This window comes from Podarcis pityusensis (genome assembly GCF_964106645.2).
Source record: "Podarcis pityusensis genome assembly, chromosome: 15".
Taxonomy (NCBI): domain Eukaryota; kingdom Metazoa; phylum Chordata; class Lepidosauria; order Squamata; family Lacertidae; genus Podarcis; species Podarcis pityusensis.
In genome coordinates, this window is record NC_138040.1 from 27,204,713 (window position 1) to 27,228,921 (window position 24,209).

The 24,209-nt window shown below is 46.6% G+C and overlaps 1 protein-coding gene across 5 annotated transcripts; it reads left to right on the forward strand.

The window, feature by feature from the left end:
- Positions 1-644: 644 nt before the first annotated feature.
- HTR3B (5-hydroxytryptamine receptor 3B) lies at positions 645-23,898 on the forward strand. Of its 5 annotated transcripts, none has more exons than XM_080983589.1 (9): positions 645-1,329; positions 9,722-9,794; positions 14,467-14,511; positions 14,804-14,913; positions 15,457-15,626; positions 16,516-16,673; positions 19,891-20,101; positions 21,035-21,235; positions 22,342-23,898. In XM_080983589.1, the coding sequence occupies exons 1-9, from the start codon at positions 1,220-1,222 to the stop codon at positions 22,599-22,601; spliced, it is 1,338 nt and encodes a 445-aa protein (XP_080839715.1). In that variant the 5' UTR covers positions 645-1,219; the 3' UTR covers positions 22,602-23,898. The 5 variants fall into 5 exon arrangements, with proteins under 5 accessions (XP_080839715.1, XP_080839716.1, XP_080839714.1 ...); XM_080983590.1 differs by having other exon boundaries at positions 646-1,329; positions 9,722-9,807; XM_080983588.1 differs by having other exon boundaries at positions 647-1,329; positions 9,722-9,882.
- Positions 23,899-24,209: the final 311 nt, after the last annotated feature.

Sequence of the window (24,209 nt, forward strand, 5' to 3'; positions counted from 1 at the left end):
GAGAGCACTGTAAGCAGATAAAAACTTTAGCAGGATTTTAATAACGCTTGCAAATGTAACAAATGTTACAGACAATATGGTCAGATACAAAATATAGATTATGAAATAGTATGCAGTTCAAAATGTTGACAATAGGACCCATGGAGGAGAAGGTGAGAAGTCTCAAGATTCAGATAAATATATATGGATGTGTACCTGGTATTGTTATAACTTTACACTTGTAAAATCAAATAAAAACAATTTCAAAAACAATATTAAATTGTTGTAACCTGTCCTGGGACTTACTGGTGGAGGGTGGGCAATAAAATTAATTAAAATGGTCATCCCCATTTGTAAGAATGTAAGTGAAATGAGTGGATAAGAAGGAACAGTTGGTCCATCAAAGTGGAAAGGGTGTGTGTGTTAAAGAGTCTTTTGCTGCTATATTGGTACACATGGGAAGAGAGGCAATAGATGGTGCCCCTTTGAATTGCTCCCCAAGTCACTGGCTCCCTCTAAAACATTGCCCTTGTTTTAAAAAAGTGTTTGCCAACACCTCAGTGCCAGTCCAGTAGAGGACAGGTCCCCTGGAATAACCTTGCTTGAAAAGAGGGCTTTCCTTTCCCTTCTGAGATGAGGCTGTTAAGTTCTCCCATCCATCACAGCACAGCATGTCTTTTAATTAAAGGGAGCTGAGACGAGAAGATGACATGCAGTCTGGATCTCCCAACACCAGCCTCCCTCCTCCTTGGCTTACGGTGTTAGTGATTGTTCTTCATTAGACAATAGAAAGCTTCCATTACCTGAGGTAATTCAAGACAGTGAGGTTAATTGCTGTCAATGCCAGAGATGCCAGTGCATAAGTCTGATGCAGAGGATCTATTTGGGATGCTATTATTATTATTATTGCAAAGACCGTCGCATAAGGCAGCTTCCCAGGTAAAAGCATTCTGCGAAATCCTGTTAGGAGTAGGATTTCTTACTCCCCACAACCTCAACTCTCCATCTTCAGACCAATTGCCATCAGCCACTTAGCACCAGCACGTCAGCGGAATTAAAATGCTGTCTGCGATCACTTTCCCAAGCAGAAGAGGTGGCGAGTGTTAGATCTCGTGGGAGTGCAGAAAGGCTTTCAGAGCTTGAAATACTGGTGGTGCTGGACATTTCATTGATGTGCAATGAAGAAACGGACAAGAAGAGAGAAGGTGAACTTCCTGCTTAAGAATTGTCTGCTCCTCTGATGAGATGCTGGAGAATCAGTCCTTTCCTGGGAAAAATCAGATTCTGTGAGTTACCAGGTGGTAGCTATGATGATGATGAAGGTATTCCTGCTCCTCATTTTTGTTGCAGGTAAGATTTCAGGTATGTTATTATTACATTGCCATCTGTATACATGGCATCTTTCAGGGCAACCTAAGCAGGTCCTTGCCCTGAGGAGGCTACAGTTTTGACTTCAGTACTTGGGGAGAGAGTGGAAGGGAAGGGAAGATTTGATCACTGGGTCAATTCATACACTCACACTCCTTGCTCAGTAACTTAGCACTTGGTGATGACTCTCAGCTGAACACCTGAGCAGTCAAGTATGCGAGTCATAAGTTATTCATTTAGCACGCTTCTGAGCCACCTTTTCACAGTTCAGGGTGGTTTGTGTCAGCTAATGCAAGAGGTTAAAATACACACAAAACAACCAGTGATCTAGAAAAGGAACCAGCAGACTAGCCAGAAGTCCACCCTGAAAGGTAATAAGGAGGTGGAATTCTCCTTGATGTTATAGCCACTAAGGCCCCTGTTCAAACATGCAGCAAAATCAGGTGGCAATAATGCTTGACCTGGAATGTAGCACTTTGCATGCTTTAGTGCTGTTTGGGGGGGAGGTGTAGAAGCAAGCAGAAAATTTGGTTGCTGGTGAGAGCACTTCTTTCAAACATGCCGGATTTTACATGTATCTGAACTGCACTTGGTCCATAATACAGCGGGGATTGGGTGATTTGATCACATGACTTCTGTGCTTTGTCAGCTGCGCTGGCTCCCAGTCCATCTGCAGACCCAGTTCAAGCTGCTGTTTCTCACCTTTAAAGCCTTCATGGCATTGGGGTGCCCGAAAGATCGTATTCTCCCATAGAGACCTCCACCTGAAACTCAAGATCCATTTCCCAGGCCCTACTCTGAGTGTCCTGTCAAGTGGGGTGCAACAGGTGGCTACCAAGGTAGGGTGGCCACGTGTTTTGCTGCACAGAAGACAGTTCTCTATTTGATGGGCTACCCAGTTTAAAGAATTCTACGGAACAAGAGCAAGGGGGCAATTAGAAGTTGCCTGTCAACAGATTTCAGCACCTGGACAGCAAACTGAGCATAAACACAGGCTACCTGCCCCATGTCTTCTCCACTGAGGGGAGATATACTGTATTTCTATTAAAGCTAGAGTAATTGTCTCCAAATGCACATCTATACATATAACTTAGTCTATGTAAAATTTTTACATGCAAATCAGTGTCCCCTTTTAGTCCTCTTTTTAAAGTGATGTGCATTGTTCTTTTCTTGGTGATGGAGCAGTCACCCAAAGGAGAAGACATTTTTGATGGTCGTAAAATCCATCTGCCCTTATTCCACTCCCATGAGGCTTGCTTTGAGCTTACATTTTGGCCTCGTGAGTGCCTCTTGAATACTTTTTGGTGTTGTTCTCTCCGGACTTTTAAAATTGTGATTTTAATATCTCACTTGTAATCCCCTCTTTACCGTCATGTTACCGTTACTTCTGCTGCAGAACTGTTTTTTTTTTACTCTTCTCTGCTGATCAAATATTTATGCTGCCATTTGCTGGGTTTTATATTTAAAATCTTGATAGTTTCATCTTGCATTTCCTGGCTTTTTGCTTGTGAGCCGTTCAGGGAATGATGGGCAGCCGTACAAATGCTACAAGTAAGCAAACAAACCAATACAAGCAGGGTGATTGTTTTCTTTATGGGGGCATCTGAAACTGCCAGCTTCCCCCTGCAGTCTGAAGTGGCACAGCCTATGAGAAGGTTTGCCCCCATGATTTTTGTGCATGCACAAAAGCAGGACTCATGCCTTGCACATATTTGCAGGAGGTGGAATGAGTGCAGAGATGCTGGATTTCAACGCCTTTAGGGAAGGAAATTCTCTATGTTCAAGACTATTATAGTCAGGACATTCTGTGTGTGTGAACCTATGATTTTGCACAAAACAGAGGCAACTGGGAGTCATGGGTGCAGAATACAGTTACCCAGGAAAGGCTGGCCACAGTAGTTCATACGTTGGTTACTTCTTGACTAGATTACTGTGGGGCTTTCCTTGTGCTTGATCCAGAAGCTGCAGCTAGTGCAGAGTGATTCTCCACGACTGCTGATGGGAGTGAGGCCTTGTCAGCATATTACACCTGTGCTCAGAGACCTGCACTGGTTGTCTATTTGGAACTGGGCAAAGTTCAAGGTGTTACCAGGGCTCTTTTTTTCAGCCAGAACTCACTGGAACTCAGTTCCGGCACCTCTCAGGTGGGCGCCATTGCCATTAGAAGAGAACAAGGGAGGTGTTCATAGTGAGTTCTGGCACTTCTTTTTCTAGAAAAATAGCACTGGGTGTTAGTATATAAAACCCTTAACAACTTGGGACCAGTTTATCTTCAAGATTCATCATCAAATCTTTATTACGGTCATAGACTAGCATCAATAGGGTGGGGTACAATCATTTAAAATCTGTAAAACATTTTGAAGATCTAAAATTATTAAAACAGAAGGTACTATAAGAATCTAAAAGAAGGGTTAGGAGCACTAAATGGAAGTGGAAGAGCATAAAATGTTAGTATATAAGAGGCTATGACTATCAGTTTACAAAGCACTCTGAAATGAGTGTTCATTAAATCTAGTTTGTGTCTCAGGCACCTACAAGATGGCCTTACTCCATATACTCCCTTTTGACTGCTTTGATTGGTAGAATTGGTAGAATTACAGGTGTCACGTAACACTCATTCTGCATTTGTAAGAACTCAGTCTTTTAGTGGGGCAGCACCTACCCTTTGGAACTCCCTGCCTAATGATATCAGGCAGGCATCTTTGCTGCACACTTTTCAGCACCTGATGAAACTTTTTTGTTTAGGCAAGCCTGATCCGATCTTTAGAAAGCTGAGGCAAGCTTTAATCTGCTTTTAGTTTATTGTTATTTTAACTTTTCGAAAGTCTTAAATTATTGTTGCTAATTCTTCTTGCTTACAATTTTATCTTTTTATTCTATCTGTGAACTACTTTGAGGTCCCCCGTCCCCTGTCAAGTGTATAAATCTTATGAAATAAATAAAATCTCAAGGATAATAATAATAATAATAATAATAATTTATTTGTACCCCGCCCATCTGGCTGGGTTTCCCCAGCCACTCTAGGCGGCTTCCACAGAGACCAAAAATACACTAAAATGTCACACATTAAAAACTTCCCTGAACAGGGCTGCCTTAAGATGTCTTCTGAATGTCAGGTAGTTGTTTATCTCTTTGACATCTGATGGGAGGGTGTTCCACAGGGCGGATGCCACTACCAAGAAGGCCCTCTGTCTGGTTCCCTGTAGCTTTCCTTCTCGCAATGAGGGAGCCGCCAGAAGGCCCTCGGCGCTGGACCTCAGCGTCCGGGTAGAACGATGGGGGTGGAGATGCGCCTTCAGGTATACTGGGCCGAGGCCGTTTAGGGCTTTAAAGGTCAACACCATCACTTTGAATTGTGCTCAGAAACATACTGGGAGCCAATGTACTGAGAAGCCAAGCAGACATTCCTGGTTCTTGATGAGGAGCAAGTATTTCTCCCTCTCTGAGTTGCTCCAATGATGCTAAAGTCTTGTGTAAGCGGCTCCCTTCCCTTGATTGCGTCACACTTCTGGTGGTCTCTCTCTATCACAACCCAGAGTCTCACCGAAGCAGCACAAAACTCCGAAGCTGCGGCCAAACTGGCGAGGAATGTTTCTGACACTCCCAGAGGGTAGGATTAAAGCACGTGAATGTTTGCTACAGGGGGCTAATACCCAAAAGATACTTTGCAGCTTTGAAATGTGGCCACTTCAACCTTACTTCCCTGTGTGCTCCTACACCGGGGAGATGTTGTTATTATCAACAACGTCTATTCGTTTAGCTCCGTTGACAGTTGAGTTTTAGGAGCCTCATTTGCAACGCTTCCAGGCTGCCGAAGGAAATGTGCAGCTGCTAATGATGAGAGCCGTCTCTGTCCCTGACATTAGCTCAAGCATGTTGCTTGTTTCCACAGTTCTTGCTGGAACGCAGCCCAGAAGCATCACGTTCCTTGGTGGTAGCCACAATGGGGACAGGTGGGCACAAAGCTCGCAATGATATTGCGCCACAGCCGACAATTGATCATTATTAGGCTTATTTTTAGCACCATCATTAACTCCATCGAGCATTGCTGTCCCCATGGAAACGTCCGGTTTTGACTTCTGAATCGGTGTAGCAGGTTAAAGTCTCTAACCTGGTTCCATTTTGGACACAGGCCAGCGGGCGCTGAGTCTTCAGCAGGACTTCCACGCATTGCACTGTTTTTGGGATTGCATCAAGCTTAAAAATCTGCTTGATGCAGATTTTATGAATGGGGCAGCCGTATTTATGAATGGGGCAGCACTTACCCCAAAGCAGGGATGGGGAAGCCGTAGCCTTCTAGATGTTGGTAGGCTCCATCTCCCATCTGCCCCAGCCAACCTGGCCAGTGGGCAGGAGTGATAGGAGCTGTGGTCCAACAAGATATGGAGGGCCACAGATTCCCCATCTGTGCCCCAAAGCAGGACTTCCCAAACTGGTCTGTGAACCCTTGGTGGTCCGTGAGCTTCAGTCGGGTGGTCTGTGTCTGCAAAAGCACAATTAAAAAGCACACATCGTTTAGCACGGTGCTCTCCAATTGCTACGGTGGGCAAAAAAAAAAATCTTTAAGTGGTTCTCCAAGATCCTCAGGAATTTTCTGCTGGTCCATGATGGGAAGAGTTTTGGAACAAATGTCCCAAAAGATCAGGTTCACAATGTGGGGTGCTCCTCAACCCAGCTTTGTCATAGAGGCCCAGGTGTGGTAGAGTGCCTTTTACCAGATGAGACTGGTGTGTCCGTGTCAGGGACTGGGCAGAGGAGAAATGGTGGAGACTGCCTCCCCAGCTTGACCCTTCCAGGGAGGAGGAAAGGGAAGACAGTTTAGAATTACTACAGGGGTTTGAGGGAGGTCACAGCTCAGAGGCAGATGAGGGGGAAAGCTGGGAAATCATGGGAGAGGAGGAGGAGGAAGAGGGAGCACCAAGGGGGCGATAGCTGATGGACTCAGTGTCTTTAGAAAGCATTCCAGATCCCCCCTCTCCCAGAACCTGGTGAGCCTTGAAAGTAGGAGAGCAGAGAGCTCAAAGGCAAAAGGCACGTAGCAGCACCCATAGAAGTGACGAAAGAGGAAGTGGAAGAGACGGGGGGTAGAGAGTCACTCAGGACAATCCAAGAGGCTGGGTTCTATAGCCTCTCTCTGTAAATACTGAATAAAAAGTGAGTGGTAAGAAACATTTCCTTGTCTTTGTACATTCCTGGGAAACCAGACATGGGAGTCGCTGGCAGCAGCCTGATAGTCAGCTGCTACAGCCATTCCTGGGCAGAGACATCTGACAACTTCCAAGTTAAGACTACTGCAATTCGTAATGTGTGCATATTTGGGATTCACTGCTTATTGAGATTAAGCAGGTGCCTTCACTGTACAGTGGTACCTTGGGTTACAGACGCTTTGGGTTACACGTTTTCAGGTTACGGACGTGCTGAAACCTGGAAGTACCGGAATGGGTTACTTCTGGGTTTCGGCATTGTGTGCAGAAGCGCCGAATCACGTCACACGTGTGTGCAGACTCAGCGCTGCGGGTTGCGAACGCTGCGGGTTGTGAACGTGCCTCCCGCACGGATCACGTTCGCAACCCGAGGTTCCACTGTACTCTTTTCAGTGCCTCCTGAAAACATTTCTGTTTCAACAAGCCTACACAGATGCTTAGAAAGTTGAGGTAATTTTAATCTGTTTTCGTATTTTAAGTTTTGGGTCCTTTAAAGTAAAGTTACAATTTTTTTTTTACTGTTTTATCTTTTGTGAACCACTTTGAGGTTTCTTATAATCAAGTCGTTTTTGAATTTTATGAAATCAATCAACAGATGCTGTATAAAATGGCAAAGGTGAAAGCCACAGGTGTTTATATTTACAGGTTGGTGATGAGAAGCACAGCCACTAATGAAGCAAGCTCATAATTCTGAAGCATGTTGTGCATAATAAAATATTTTGGCACTTTGAGCACCTGCTCTCTTAACAGCTGACACGTTTATTTATTGATCCATGCATTTATTTATTGATCATACCTCTTTCTCTAACGAACAGAGGCCCAAGGTCAGCCAGTGAGCTTCATGGCTGAGTGGGGATTTGACCCCGGTTTCCCTCATCCTAGTCTGTACTCTAACTATATCCCCCAACCAAGTCTTTAACAAGAACACAAACCATATTTCTGGGGCAGGGACATCCAACTCCTAATAGACTGCAATCTACTCACAGTGTAAAAAAACTGGCAGTGATCTACCAGAGTTGTTGAGGTTGTTGATCTTGTTTTGGAAAGGCAAATTTGTTGAGCTTCTTTTAGGAAGCCAGAGTTGAGCTTTTTTGGGAAAGCCAAAGTTGTTGGGCATTTTTTTTGAGGAGGGATCACTAAGGGGTCAGAGATCTACCAGGATCTACCAGGAACACCCTGCCATCTACCAGTAGATCATGATCTACCTGTTGGACATGCCTGTTCTAGGGTATATTCCCTGAGTTTAGAAACTAAATTTATTCTTCAGGCCGCTTTGATTCCAGTTTCCCCTTTAAAACATTCCTTTTAGCATTCTGATTCCAGTTAAGGAAGGAAATATGCTTTTGCCTCCTGGCTGAGATGAAACCAGGGCTTGCTATTCCGCAGGCTCTGCTGAGGATAACACACCTGCAGCCCTGTCCGTAACATTCTGGTTGCTGTGACATTGATCAAAGATAGGGATCGCTTCCCAGCCCAGCTCCTGACATGGCATCCTTCATAAAAAATGGACATAAGCAGCCTCAGCGTGCTGAGAGAGGACATCTCATTTACAGTTTCCTGCTGGAACTCTGGTCCCTTCAGCAGCTCATCAAAACAGCTATCAGAGGCCCGGCAAGCGGGAGAAAGCGTACATCTCGGACCCTGCAGATTAGATTTTGCTCACACACGTTGCCAATTTGCTTCAGCCCAATGAGTTGGTGAGGCTGAGCTCCCCAAGGGCCAGCTGGAACAGTGAGCAGGGGGCGGGGGAGAGAATCTTTTTGCATTTCTGAGGGGCCACTCAGGAATGTGTCACATGCAATTTTGGGTCTCCGTATCTCCCTCTCTCCCCCCCCCGTCCCAATGCTCCCGCATCCCTGGCTCTTTTTCTCTCCTGCTATGCAAACAGATTTTATTTTTTTGTTCCAGTAAAGAAGCTTGCTCATATGGGGGAAAGGGAGGGTGGGTTGGAAGGGTGTGTGTGTGTGTGTGTGTGTGTGTGTGAGAGAGAGAGAGAGAGAGAGGGAGGGAACTAAATTATCTGAGTACAGGATCAGGCACAATCTCATCAGCTCCCAAACCATTTGGCTTTCGGGGTTCGCTAATTCCTATTCCACATTCACTTCTGTGGTCTAGATTCCTGAATGAGATCTGCAGAACACTGAATGAAAAGAAAAGGCACATTAACTGGAAACACATAGTCTATTATCTTAAAAATTAAAGTGACTTCAGAGCTTGGTGAAAGGCAGTAGGCTGGCTGTCGTGTGACATGAGCTGTCAGAGGAGAAAGGCAGAAGCAGTGCAAAGGCCAAACCAACACCACTCTCTTTCCTAACCACAGGCAACCTCTGTACCTGACAACTGATGCCAAATGTATCCAGTTAGCAGATTGAGCTTTACTCCTTCTGCTTCCCCTGGTAGGGACAGAAGCCTTAAGGATCACACAGCCTGATTCAAAGTATATTTGTGCAGAAGCAAGTTCCATTGTGTTCACTGGGAATTTATAATATCCAAATCACTAAGTATACACAGGATCACAGCCTTGGTTACAGATATGGTGGTGGTGAGGATGAATGATTCTTCAACATCAACTTCGTTGGACTGGTCATGTTGTGTAGTTGCCTGAATACCATCTTCCAAAGCAACTACTCTATTCCAAAGTTAAAAATGGAACGTGTAATGCTGTTGGTCAACAAAAGAGGTTTAAAGACTCTCTCAAGGCAAATCTTAAAAAATGTGAAGGCCAATTCTGAATCCACACATCCTTCCACAGTAGGGACATGGATTTCTAGGCAGGAGTTGATCATGGTGAGGGTTTTCCAAGTGGGCCTTCCTCTTAGCATGTTTCTCCCTTTCATCCTGAGTTCAAGTGTTTTCAAAGCCCACGACACCTTTGGTAAAGGCTGGAGCACTCGCAGGCCCGTGTTTCCCAGTTGCCAGTGTTTATACTACATTTTCTAGATTTGCCTTATAATTGGCTGCATTTTTGCTACCCTTACTTCAACAGAGGTGGTACTCCACGTGCCAGCTGGCCCACTCCAGGCTTTAAGTTAATACCTCTCTGTTAGGCTCTTTGTCCCCTTCTGAAGGATCCAAGTGCTTCCGGAAGAACAGCCCTTCCCAAGAAAGTGTTGTCAGCTTTTTGTCATGTTTCCATCACACTTAATTACCTGAGTCTCTTTGCTTGCCAGGTACTTTGGCTGCCACCACTCAGCGACCCAGGAACTCCACACTGCACCGCTTGACCCGGCGGCTTCTGAAGAAGTACAGCAAGGGAGTGAGGCCTGTCAGAAATTGGAGCAAGCCCACCATTGTCTATCTTGACCTCTTTGTGCATGCAGTACTGGACGTGGTAAAGAGAGCTTCTAGCTCATTTAAAGCTGTTGACCTGCAGGGTAGAATAGCAATGAAGTCTCTGCAAGGGGAACACCTTTAAACAGGGGCTAGAGCCCATGTGTGATGTGCTTCTGTAGTCATTGAGGTCTAAATGTGGGTTGGGTGCAAGTAGCTTTGCATTAAATCGAACCCTGTAATTATTACCTGTCGGCAACAGCAATTTTGGAAGATCTGCAGAAGAATATTGCAGCACTTCCAGAGACCAGGGAATTGATTCAGTCAACATTTTAAAGGCAAACCTACCCGGAAAGGAACTTTGCGAAACAACACACAAACTAAAACAAAACCATCTTTCAGAATTCAAACTTTGCAGTGCTGGCCTCCGGCTAAGTAATGTGTGCAAAAATGCATGTACAGCTGACTCGCAGCTTGCATGTGTTTAACTTGCCCGATTGCAGCTTTAGGCATTTGTTGGCTGGCCAGCATGCAATCATGCAAATTAAACCCATGCAAGTCTGAGGGCTTGAAAGCTCTTTCTGTGCCAGGTTTTCCCAGTGTGGAAAGAGCTTTTAAGCTCTCAGACTTGCTTACTGAGTTCTGGGAAAGTCTGGCATCATCTTTGCAAGATCTTACAGGGCCATCCGAGATTTCATGGCCTCCAGAGGCTATGCAAGATCTTCCCAGAGCCTGGTAAGCAAGGCAGAGAGACCTTTCCACACCAGGTTTTCCTGCCATGGAAAGAGCTTTTAAGCTCTCCTCCTTTCTGAAAGCTAGATATACTGTTTTCTGTGCACATACCTGGGCAAATGATTTGGAGTGCTCCAATATCTCCTTCTGGAGTGACTCAAGTTGTCCTTCTGGAGTGACTTTCCGAGAAGTTTCATCATACATAATAGAATTTGCCCACCATTCTCTAGAAACTGAAGCACGTTGCTTTTTCAGTGTTCCTAAATGCTTATCTCTGGAGTGGATAGTTGCTAAAAAGCTCCCCTTTCATACTGATTGAGTTGTTGGAGGCTGGGACTCTGCTGCAGCAATAGTAAGGGGTCTTCAACCCCTTGACCACTATGTAAGAAGGAAGGGCTGGAGCCCAGTGGTAGAGAATCTGCCTAGCATGCTGAAGGTCCTGAACTCAGTCCCTAGCACCTCCAGCTGGAACCGGAAGAGCCTCCTGCCTGAAACTCTGGAGAATCACTACCTGTCAGAAGTGACAATACAGTCGTACCTTGGATCCCAAACGCCTTGGTACTCACACGTTTTGGCTCCTAAACCCAGAAATGAGTGTTCTGGTTTGTGAATGTTCTTTGGAACCCAAACGTCTGATGGAGCTTCCTGCAGCCAATCAGAAGCCGTGCTTCGGTCAGGGCCATACAAAGCGGGGTGTGGAGGGGGCAGGCCACCCCGGGTGCCACTCTGGGGAGTGACAAGATGGCCCCCGCCTCCCCCCAGCTGAAGAGCGGCTGAGGGTGCATGCAGTCCGTATGGGCGCCGCTCACGCAGTGTCCATATGGGCTGCTGCTCTCACACGGTGACTGTACGGGCTGCCACTCTTGTGCACTGTCCATACGGGTGTCTGTACGGGCTGCCTCTCGCACTGCGACCGTATGGGCTGCCGCACATGCACACTCTGTACTGGATGCCGCACATACGCAGTCCGTATAGTTGCCGTGCGTGCGCCACTGGGTGGTTCACCCCACCCCTCTGCATCCTGCCCTGGTTGCCGGAGAGGACTCCTCTGCCACTGGCTTTGGTTTCCGAACGTTTTGGAAGTCGAACGGACTTCCGGAACGAATTCCTTTCGACTTCAGAGGCTACCACTGTACTGAGCTAGGCAGACTTCGCTTTTGTCTGGCTCCATATCAGGCAGGTTCCCATGCCCATAAGATGGAAAGCACAGTGGCTCCACAAGGCCCAGAGCTTGCAAGGGACTGACTTTGCTCATTTTGTTTTGTACGATCAACTTACACGGATGGCGACCGTATTTGTACCCCCCGGTGATCAGAGGAGAGATTTGGCTGTGTAATCACCGTTGTCAGACGCTGCCGTTGGCTCTGCAAGAACGCTCGATGCCTCCCAGGCCTCGGCAGGTGTGCACGCTAATAGAGGAGCCATTCGGCAGGCATTGCGGTACGCAAAGTGCTCCCGCCTCATCTTCCCTGTCGCCTGCGACTCCTTTTGTTGATCTTTTGCCTCCTGTTCCGTGCACATAAAAGGCGGGGAGCAGTCTGAGACTCTCCAGTTATTAGGAGGGCCTTGGGGAAATCTGATTAGACCGATAATCTAGTCAACGGAGAAAGAGCTCCAATTTGTTTAGATTGAGTTTCGTCAGTGCCGAATTCCACGCACCTCCGTCTTCCACTCCACTGACTTAGAGCCTCCCAGACAGACGCCGAGGCAGCTGTTACAACAGGATGCCGAACTGGGGGAAAGATAAATAAGAATGCGGAGGAATTATCTGCATGTTTGCTAACCACCAATTTAAGACTAAAGTAGGCTTCCTATGTTAGGGAGACTAATGAATTCCAATTCTCCCAAATATCCTTTGCTTTTAACAAGCAAGATGGAAGGGGATCTGTACATGTACACCCAAAGCGAGAGAGGAAGGAATAGTTTCAAATGGCACAACGAGAGAAGCAATTATATTGGCCAGCTGGCATGGAGGAAAACTCTGAAGGGGAGTCAAGTTTTACTTTCTGACTCCCCCCCCCCCCAACTCCCTCAACTCTGGCACTAGGGATGGAGGGAACGTCAACAGCCAATGGGTTGCCCAAAGCAAAGAGTGCTGATACAGCAATGATAAGCAGGAAAGGTGCTGGAAGCAGAGATGGGGATAAGAATTAGCTGTTCATACAATGTGGGGGTATGCATAAGAAGACTTAAATCCGGGGTGGGGAATCTCAGGCCTGTGAGCCAAATCCAGCGCTCCAACCCTCTCTGTCTGGCCATCAGGATCTCTCCCCAAGCTGCCCCTTCTTTCCCTAGGGCCACACCCCTTACCAGCCCCATTCATGCCCTCCTTGAGTGGTTCTGCAGGGCTGAAGTGTGTCCTTGAATAAGCATCCTGCCGCTTGCGAGGCTATAAGTGTGTGTGGACTGTGGCAGGGTTCCTTGGAAAGTGGGACTACCATTTTTAAACTTCAAAATATTTTCTGAGTTGCCCCCTCCCTTTCCTCTCGGCCCGAGCATGCATGGAATATGGTGGCCATTTCACCAGCGCAATGGCAAAATATCTCTCTCACCCCCCCCCTTGCAATTATTTCTCTGTTATTCTCTTTGCTAGGAAGGGATGCTTCCAAACTGTGAACCTTCCAGAGAAGAAGGCAATCAACGCTGCCCAGTTTTCAAGCCCCGCTTTTGTAGAGAATATGCATTATTCTTAGCAACCTGATTAATGTCAGAGTAACTAATTAGGGTGGTAGGGAGGGAGAGATGGGTGATTCGTTTATAGTGTCAACAGCCGGCAGCGGTGTGCCATTTTGTCAATGGTAATTTACTGTAAGGAGCAGCAGACAGAGGGGGGTACCTGAGAGTCGAGGGTCAACAAAACAGCGTCAGCCAGGTGTAGGAGAAGACAGTGATGGAGATGGGCCTCCAGAGAGTTGTCCATTTGGCAAAATTGATTGGTTCCCCTTTTTCTTTCTTAGCTGGATTCCAGGTGCAGCTCCTGCAAATCTAGAGATGGGGCAAGGCAGTGATGAGATAAGGCAGAATAATTCTAGCCAGCACAAGAAACAGGCAAAGCTCTTTCCTCATTGCTTAAACGTGCATAAAATCCTAATCCAGAACAAGGTTCAGGAACATATGTGGACCTCCAGATGCAACTTCTATCATCCCCAAGTTCTGACCACACTAGTTGCTGGGGATGCTGGGAGTTAGAGCAAGGGTTGGCAAAGTTTTTGTGGCTTGGGCTGGTTCACGGTCTTGCAGACGCCGCAGTGGACCAGTGTGTGTGTGTTTGTGTGTGTGCACGCATGTGCAAACGCTATTTCCTGTGCTCCTTCCAGCCCCCACTCTTCTCCGCGCCGGTTTAGTGTGGTGCACAAGAGCCGACCAAGCCGGCGGCAGGGGTCCATGGGCCGGTTAAATGACCCCATGGGCTGCTTGTGGCCCATGGGCCTCATGTGGCTGACCCCTGAGTTAGAGTCTAACAATGTCCAGAGGGTCCCTGGTTCTCTATCCCTCCTGTAGGAAAGCCATAAAGTAACATATGACCTGCTCTGACCTACTGCTCTTAAGAGAATCTCAGGCTGGTCTCCCTGCAGTTCCCACCTTTGACCAGAGACAGACAGAGGCAAAAGAGTTGCACCCTGCTCTGGCATGGCTTGGGTCCCATGTCCAACACCAGCTGGGCTCTTGAGCCATGTCCCTAGAACACCTAAGTGGATCCATGCAAGTCATACTCTTTGAATTTGCAATGGGAGAGACAGGGATGGAGATGATTTGAAGCCAGATGAAAACGTTCTGTTTAACAATAGGCAAAACCTGTTTAACTCTCTAGGCAAATGTGCAACAATGATAATTTCCTGATTCCACTGTCTTCCATCATAATGATTGTTGTTGTTTGCATGATTTGCACAATTTACATATTTTTGCTTTCCAGGATGCTCAGAATCAAAAACTGACAACAAGCATTTGGTATCGGCAGGTAAGATGATACTGACTGGGGCTGATGGTGTCCCTCCATCTGGAGGGCCACAGCTTCCATATCCTTCCTGTATGAGGTGGTACTCCTGCTCTTAATTGTTAGTAAGCCAGACCTCCCTAATAACCCAAGTAGCCCTCTCTCCCTCCCCCCCACTTTTAAATTCAACCCCCCACCCATTTCCCCCACTTCTCTAACCAAAAACCAAACAGATGCTTCTCAGCTTCCATCGTGATACATTTGACTTCAGTACAGTTTAGAAATAGCTAGACATGCTCCTTTCTCTCTTTTGCAGATCTGGAAGGATGAGTATCTCACTTGGAATTCCAGTCGTTATGATGGGATCCAAGAAATCTCTTTGCCCATTCACCGCATCTGGACTCCTGATATTATTGTTGGTGAATCGTAAGTGTGGACCTTGTTGGTTTGAGATGATGGTGACTCAGGGTCTCATAAACTTCTTTTAAGTAGGTTTTACCTCGGGCTTCAGTTGTTAAGCTGAAGATGTTTTGATATTGTTGCTTTTCAGTGGCATTTTATTATATTATAGTAATAAATATGGTTTATTGGTTTTAGCTGCCTTGGAGGCCTACTGCAGATATATGGGAAAGAGAAAGAGAAAGAAAGAAAGAAAGAAAGAAAGAAAGAAAGAAAGAAAGGAAGGAAGGAAGGAAGGAAGGAAGGACCAAAAGGATCAAGGGAATGGAACAACTCAGAGGGGACATTTGACAACTCATGAGTGACATTTATTGCCTCAGAACTTGGGAAGTAACGAATGGAGTAACTCAGAGGGGAGTTGTTCCATTCCCTACATCCCAAGCTCTGGGGCTACAAATGTCACTCATGCCTGAACAAAAGATGCAATATTTAGCAATGAAAATAGTGTTCCCTGGTAATGTACAATACATCATGGGCTGTCCCTCTGCTCTCTCTCTCTTCCTGGTATAGCGTGGATGCCAGCAAATCCCCAGATCTCCCATTTGTCTACTTGAATGCCAGTGGTGTGATCAAGAATTACAAACCCATGCAGGTGGTGTCCGCATGCATCCTGGAAATGTACACTTTCCCATTTGACACACAGAACTGCAGCCTGACTTTCAGCAGTGCTTTGCACACAGGTGAGTCAGGACTTCTGAACCCAGGGACTGGGTGTTATTAGGGGAAAAATCTGTAGCTCAGTGGTAGAGCACTTGCCTTGCATGCAGAAGGTCCCAGGTTCAATCCCCAGCATCTCCAGGTAGGACTGGGAGAGCCACTTATTCAACCTTGTGCCCCCAGATGTTGCTAGACTACAACTCCCATCATCCACAGTTAGCTTCACCCATGGCCAGGGCTGATTATAGTCTACCGACATCTGGGGACTCAAGGTTGAAGAACACTGTATAGGCAATATTGTGCTAGATGAACCAATGGTCTGAGGCAGCTTCCTCTGTTTCCATCATTGCTTTTACAACACCACCACCACCCAGTGCTGGCCAAAGGGAGGAACTACAGGGAGTCTGGTCAGACCAGATGAGATGCCCCTCAACTGACCAGAGAGAATCTAAGCCCCCAAACAGGTTTTTGGGCAGGATTGATTGCTCTTCTAATAACTAGGAGACTAGACTCTTGTGTTGGATACAGGCTGCCTCTATTTTGCTTCATGTTTGCCTTACTTTGCAGGACAAGAGTTGGCTCTGAGTGGGAAGGGGCAAGGAGATATACCTTGGAATGATAGGTAGGACAGACTGGCTTCTCTCCATCATGAGAACTAATTTCTTGACTCTGTTTGCTCCCTCTGAGTTCTCCACATTACTGGAAAAGAATCCTGGGAAGTTTAGTTTTCAGAGAGGGCTAGGAATTGTACTTCTGTGGGGGGTGAACTACAGTTCCTAGGAATCTTTGGGGGATGCAATGTGCTTTAAATGTGCAGTGAGGCTGTAACGTAACATTTTGTTCGCCACTGGACTTGATCTTAAATGTGCATGACTAATAGTTTTGTCATTTTTTCCACTGCATCCTTTTTAGTTCAGGATGTGGATCTTGCTTTTTGGAGGAGATATGAGGAGATCAAGAGTGACCAGAAGTTGTTTCTAAATGATGGAGAATGGGAGTTGGTCTCTGTGCTCTCTGAGCGGCGTATCCTGCAAACTCAGACTGGGAGCATTGCTCAGATTCAGTTTCATGTGAGTACCTGGAACATTGTGACCTGGTCACTCTATCCTCTCCTCTTCCTTTCTCTTCCCTTAATGGCATCATTTAATGCCCCCATGTTCTCTCGTTCTTGTTCTCATCTCTTGTTCACAAAGGCTTCCTGGCTAAACCTGGTCCTTCAGCTTTACTGTTGCCTGGTTTTTGTATTGCAGTTTAGATGGTTGCTGTTCATTCATTTATAGTTGTGTTTTTTAAATGTTACTTTTGCATTTGATTAAAAAATAATAATCCTCACATTGTGAAGCTGCTCTGAGTGCCTCATGGGTACAGGGTAGAATAAAAATACATTTTTTTACTTTGAAAACAGCAGTGATGTGATAATTGTTAGGAACCCAACATTTCCAATTGGCGTGTAATGTGATTCAGTGCTAGGAGTAAGAGAAATTTGGTTTGCACCTAGTAAAGATCTTACCGGTTCTTCTTTCTTCATGCTTCTTCTGCTTCTGTCTTCCGATTCTTCCATCCTCCTCTTCACTCTTCCTGTTTGCTTCTTCAGATGACTGTGCTGCAGAGGCCTTATTTCACCCGGGTCAAACTCCCAGTTTGGCACCCCGCTATTTATAAGGGACACAGGTGGCGCTGTGGGTTAAACCACAGAGCCTAGGATCAGAAGGTCGGCGGTTCGCATCCCCACGACGGGGTGAGCTCCTGTTTCTTGGTCCCTGTTCCTGCCCACCTAGCAGTTCGAAAGCATGGCAAAGTACAAGTAGATAAATAGGTACCGCTCTGGCGGGAAGGTAAACGGTGTTTCCGTGCGCTGCTCTAGTTTGCCAGAAGTGGCTTAGTCATGCTGGCCACATGGCTCCCTCGGCCAATAAAGTGAGATGAGCGCCGCAACCCCAGAGTCGGCTATGATTGGACCTAATGGTCAGGGGTCCCTTTACCTTTACCTATGCACATTTATACACACACACACAGGCTGAGAGCCTCAATGGAGGCTTCACCCAGGGCAAAAAACCCAGCTAGCCCCCAGCACTGACTTCAGGTGTCACATGTCTGCAGTGGCCATGGCACAAACAAACCACACACCATTACCATACATGGACATTCACCACAAATTCAGCACACACACTCAGCATTTCAACCCTCCTCACTCCAGCACAGGAAATGCTACCTTCGCACAGAATCTACAAACTTACCATTATCTGGTGCTTCTTTGTTGAATAAATGAGAAGGGAAAGGTGCCAGCTTCAGCTGCAAAGCTGTGTCTGACTGTCGGCCCCCGTTCGCCTCATGAAGGCAGCTAGGCAAGACTGAGTGCTGGTGGGGTCCTCCGCCAGCAAGACAGTTGGCACCTAACCTTGGATAATATTCCATCTCCAGCCTGCAGCTGCTGAATGGGCACCGAATGAGATTGATTCCCTTCATTAGCGCCAATGGGCTGCAAATACCTTCTGTGTACTTATTATTATTACCTGGCGTTAATGGATAATGAAATGGTGGCATAATATCGCTAGCACCTGAAGGGTGTCTAATGGCAAACACGACTAAATCGAAAGCGCTCTCCTCTTTTTGCTTCCTTCCTTGTGCTAGGGAATTTAAAGGCAATGAGCTCCATCGCCTGTTAGACAGGATGGGAAGGGAAGGATTTGGTTGCTGAGAGAATCATAGGTTGCAGTTCAGGACCATGGACAACTCCACAAAACCCTGCCCAGAAAAGAGCTGAAGATTCTGAAGGAACATGCTGCTGCCATTGGCCAATACCAGTTCCCGGTGAGGATGTTTTATGCAGGGTGGCCCGAATCCTATTGAGGGTTCATACCCCACAGTCCTCATCTGAAATCGCCGTGTGATGTCATCTCAAATTTCTGAGCATTCGACAGACACAATGGTTTTGACTGGAGAAAACAATTGTGCCTCTCAAAGGAATCAGGCTCCCACTTGTGGAGGAATATAGTATGTTGTTGTTTAGTCATTTAGTCTTGTCTGACTCTTTGTGACCCCATGGACCAGAGTACGCCAGGCACTCCTGTCTTCCACTGCCTCCCACAGTTTGGTCAGAATCATGTTGGTAGCTTTGAGAACACTGTCCAACCATCTCGTCCTCTGTTGTCCCCTTCTCCTTGTGCCCTCCATCTTTCCCAACATCAGGGTCTTTTCCAGGGAGTCTTCTCTTCTCATGAGGTGGCCAAAGTATTGGAGCCTCATGATCTGTCCTTCCAGTGAGCACTCAGGGCTGATTTCCTCAGAATGGATAGGTCTGATCTTCTTGCAGTCCATGGGACTCTCAAGAGTCTCCTCCAACACCATAATTCAAAAGCATCAATTCTTTGGCAATCAGCCTTCTTTATGGTCCAGCTCTCACTTCCGTACATCACTACTGGGAAAACCATAGCTTTAACTATACGGACCTTTGTTGGCAAGGTGATGTCTCTGCTTTTTAAGATGCTGTCTAGGGCCAAGCAAAGCTTATTTGTGGGTTTGACACTACATAAGCTTTCAATCAACACAAAATTTTCTAATTTTGTGGTTTTCAAATTCTCAATGAAATAAGGAACTGATGGCTAGTGACCAACGTCAGCATTGCTCTCTCCTCCCTCCCATGTTTCCTAGGCCAGCCAGTGCAGTTAAAGTGTCAGACCACAATGCTAGCCCCCACTCAGCCATGAAGCTCATTGGTGATCTTGGGCCTATCTCTCAGTCCAGCCTACCTCACAGGGTTGTTTTGAGGATAACTATGTACACCACTTTGAGATCCAGTTCAAGACAAGAAGGGATATAAATGTAACAACAGCTGCAGCAACAACAACAGCAGAATTGTCAACAGAACTCTCTAGAATAACTCCATCCCAAACTCTGGCATATCTGTGTAAGCAACTGAATTTAGTACAGAAAAGCATGAATTGGAAACATTTATAACAAGCTGCCTTTTCTGTTCTGGATGCCACATCTGACTTGTACTGTCTGCACTAAAAGCAAGTGGAACAGCTATTATACAGAAGCACCAAGTTCAGAGGTCCCTGGATATCAGTCTCCAGGGAGCAATAGCAGGAGCGGGCTTTCCAGAAGCACGTGAACTTGATGGGCCTCTTATGCCCTTAAGGAAACTGGTGTCACCATTGTGGCCCAGTGGGTCAGCTGAGGCAGAACAGTAGAGAAAGATAGATCACTGCCCCAGAGGCAGTATAAATTCCTTATCTCTGAAGTTTCATTAATTGCCAGCCCTCTCTCTCCATCTGATTCCTCCAGATTGTTATCACCAGACGTCCCCTGCTCTACGTGGTCAGCTTGCTGATTCCCAGCATCTTCCTGCTCGTTGTGGACCTGGGTAGTTTCTACCTGCCCCCGAATTCTGGAACAAGGATAACATTCAAAACTAGCGTGCTGGTTGGTTACACTCTCTTCAAAGTCAACATGTCAGATGAGCTGCCAAGCACTGGGATTGGCACATCTCTGATCAGTGAGTGGAAACAGGGTATCACTAATATGAGTATAACTTAATAGCACAAGGGTTTGTATTGTTTCACACGTGTAATGGGGTAATTCTGAAAAGGTATAGTATTATGCCCATATTGCAGGTGAAGGCACTGAGGCAGTGAGGTTGTGGTTCACCCAGCAGGTGCAATATTCTAACTGGAGCACCAGGAGGTACAGAGCTCATTCTTCCAGCCACTGCACTATTACCAGGACAATAGGAGCGGGTTGTGATTGCACCAAAATAAGTCACAGCAGAAAACCAATCTTCTGCTGCAGGCAAAATGCATGGGTGCCAAATGAGCTTTTCTGCAGCAGTAGCCTTGGCTAAAGTGGGTCTCAAAACACAGGCAGCCCCTCTTGGGAAGTATCCCACAATGCTTCAGGTGTGTGTTCTTGTGTGCCTGTCCTGTTTCTGTACAAGCCTTTAGAGGGCATACAGTAGGAAGCAAGGAATGCAAAGCAGGCATCAAAGTTCTCACTGAGGTTGTAAACCAGTGGTGATGGAGCAGTGCCAACCTAGCCCAAGGCAGGCAGGTGGCTGGGCAGCAGGTTCTCTAGGTGAGTTGCTGGGGAGCCAAGCCTGAAGCAGCTGTTAGATAAGAGCAGCAGGGCTCCCTGTGACTCCCTGGATCAGCTAACCTGGCCAGGCTTCCGTTATTAAGGAGCTGGCCAGCTGGTTTTGCTAGCTGCCCTGTAGTGCAGAGAACAAAGCACCTCAGCCAGTTCACTGAGTTCACTGACTCCCCCCCCCCCATACCTGATAGATCTGGGGCAATGCAAGAGTCTCTGGATAAGTGCCTATGGCTTGTGGTCATCATCCTCATTGGAGAAGTCCCTTAATATGGGCTCTGTGTGCTGGATCATAGCAATCCCAATGGTTCACAAGTATCTCCTCCTCCTCTTACCCCCGTCTCAGGTGCCTTCTTCACCATCTGCATGGCTCTGCTGGTCCTCAGCCTATCCAAATCCATCTTCCTCATCAAATTCCTCCACTTGGGTGATGACTGCACACGGGATAAGCCCTTTGCTTCTTACTGCTGCAGGAACGCTGTTGACGCTGTGGGTGAAAATGCCAAGGCAGCTAGGAGCGCAGGAGAAAAAGCTGGCACTGCTGCAGGTACAGAAGGCCAAGAAGTAACAGGAGACAGAAAACGAGTTTATAAAACTATAAGAAAGTGGATAGAAATGAGGTCTTCCCACCCACACCTCACGAAACTAGAACCGGAGCAGAGGATGTGTGTGTCAGCCCGTAACATTAACTGTTGATGGATTACAGGCATACAAAAGCCCTTCTTCACACAATACATCATTAATTTGTGGAACTCACTGCCACAAGATGGAGCAATAGCCTTTGGCTTAAATGTCTTTACAGTCATACCTCAGGCTAAAGTTGCTTCAGGTTGAGCGTTTTCGGGTTGCGCTCCACGGCGACCCAGAAGTAACGGAACGTGTTACTTCTGGGTTTCACCACTCGTGCATGTGCAGATGCTCAAAATGACATCACACGCATGTGCAGAAGCAGCGACCCACGCACGTGCAGACACGACACGCAGACGCAGGTTGCGTTCTCTTCAGGATGCGAATGGGGCTCTGGAATGGATCCCATTTGCATCCAGAGGTACCACTGTAGAAGAGGATGGAGCAACTTCAAGAAAGAGAATAGGTCTACCAATAGCAATTCGCCATGGTGCCTATATTGAAACTTTAGAGGCAGCCTACGTCTTGAACACTGTGGAGGAGCAATGATGAAGGATGGCTGTGCCTTCACTCTGCCCTACTTGTAGGGTTTTAGGAGGCATCTGTGGGGAACCAGCTTGAATCTAGAGCAGAGTTTCCCAGCCTGGTATCATCCAGATATTTTGGACAATGAATCCCATGAGCCCCAGGCAGCACGGACTGATGGGAGTTATACACCAAAATATCTGGAGGATACCAGACTGGGAAAGACTGAACTAGGTGGGCTCATTGGTCTGACCTCCCACGGCTCTGCTTATGTTCTTAAGGACTGTCCAAGCACAAACCTCATAGATTTGTAGGTAAAACTCTAGAATTGTAGTCTTAGAAGGCACTCCGAGGGTCATCCAGTCCAATGCATGAGGTCAACAAGGAACTATGCCTGCCCAGGACTGAGTTGTAAGAAGGGGTTGGGTTAGGAATGAAAGTGAAGCAAGCCCTCATTCATCTCTTCTTCCAACATGATGAAGTGCTTCTGTCTTTCTGCAGGGATACCCTTGGCTTGGGAAGGCTCATCTGTAAAAGACCATTCCACTGGGACAGCCACACCCCCAATGGAGAAGATCCGAAGAGAACTCCTCCCCATCAGCTCCCACTTTCGTGCCCTAGGCGTTGCTGCCAAAGTGGATGGCGACTGGCTCTCTCTTGCAAACAAGCTTGACAAACTACTGTTCCGGGCCTATCTTTTAGTGCTGGCTGTGTATGCAGTCACAATGGGTTCTCTCTGGGGGACGTGGAGCTCCCAGTAGGGGCAGCTGGCAAGGCAGTCCAACATGGCACTGAAGAATAGCCACGAGGGCATCTTAAATGACATTCCCAGTCAAATCATTATGCCCACTTACAGCATTGGAGAGCACAATTTAAAATGTGGGGCATCACCTTTGGCACTCGAGCGCTCTCTCAATTTTCTCTGTTGATTAGTCTAGTCTAGTTAAATAAATTTAACATGCATGCATATATATATTTTAAATATGCAGACATAATCATAGGAGAAATAACCATAGGGATCACAGCAGATGTGAAGCGGGAATTTGAAGCTTTTCCTTCTATTTCTGAGAAGTGGCTGTCCTCAGGACTGCAGGAAATGCTCAAAGCCCCTCTCAATTCCTGCTGCGGTCCTGGCAAACATCAGTCCCTCCTTTCCAGAAGATGTTATGTGTGTTATTGCCCCACAATAACTTGCACTCAGGTTGCACTCAAGTCCTGCTTCAGGACTCCCGGTTGCCTGTTTGGCCACTGAGAAAACAGAACGCTGGACTAAGTGGGCCTTTGGCCTGACCCAACAGCCAGATTCTTGTTATGTTCTTATATTAATGGCCAAGACTTGTTTAAGGTCATACCTAGTTGCCCCTTCTGCCTTATCTCTCCTTCCAGCTCCCCACTTTTTTTTTACTGGGCTGAGGGTTATTACCACACACAGTGGGTAGTACTGGGCAGATGTGGCGATGAGATGCCCTCCAGATGTTGTTGGACTTATCAGCCCCTATCAGTTGAACCAATGGGATATGGGAGTTGGAGTCCATCAAATCTGGAGGACACCTTCCTGATGCTATAGGTAACAATCCCTCTTTTCTTATATTGCCTTCAACTCTCTGAGAAACTAGTATCATCACAAAGGTCTTTCTAGCAGGGTTTCAGGGACCCCAGGAGAAAACATGATGGGGTAGATAAAGTGGGCAGCATGTCTTTGACTCCATGGCTGTCATGCTTTATAGAATGTCTCTCCACAAAGCCATGAGAGCAGTATCATTCCCAAACCCAATCCAATCAGTGCATCAAATGGGGCATCATTAACCTCATCTCCAGGGCTTACTTTGCTCATAAGATCCATGCAAATGCATTTGGGATGATGGAAGTGCCTCTCCTAGGCTTTTTTCAGCAACCGTGGTTAAGATGCGGTGAAGAACATCAAGAAAAATGAGGTGACCCTTTGAGTGGCACTTCATTAGGATTTCCTGGCAGGGGGAGTTTGCAGAAATCAGTAATGTATGGAAATGAACTGTAATAAGTTTATAGCAATAAACATACTAGTTTCAAAACCAACAAGACTTCAGCTAGCCATAAGTCACTAGCTCCACTGATTTCCATAGAGCAGCCTTCCTTAACCCTTCAGATGGTTTGGACCTCTGTGGAATCACAACTATTCAGTTTTCCATATTTCACTCGGAACATGATATACGAAATGATGGGGAGATGGAGGGATGAAGGTATGGTGAAAGAAGGAAAAATATGGACATCAGAAGTTTAGGTGAAGTGGCATCAATGAGGGGATAAGGAGGGAGCATTATGGGATGCAACAGTAGCACCCCTTGAGGACTCAAAGCCTGTCAATTTTTCAGATTTTAGCCATGATGAGG

Excerpts from the sequence above, each read along its gene's own strand:
- HTR3B (XM_080983588.1), top strand. The coding sequence starts at position 1,287 with ATGATGATGATGAAGGTATTCCTGCTCCTCATTTTTGTTGCAG. Across the intron at positions 14,512-14,803 it reads CAAGCATTTGGTATCGGCAG|ATCTGGAAGGATGAGTATCT; the intron begins GTAAGATGATAC and ends TCTCTTTTGCAG. Across the intron at positions 14,914-15,456 it reads GATATTATTGTTGGTGAATC|CGTGGATGCCAGCAAATCCC; the intron begins GTAAGTGTGGAC and ends TTCCTGGTATAG.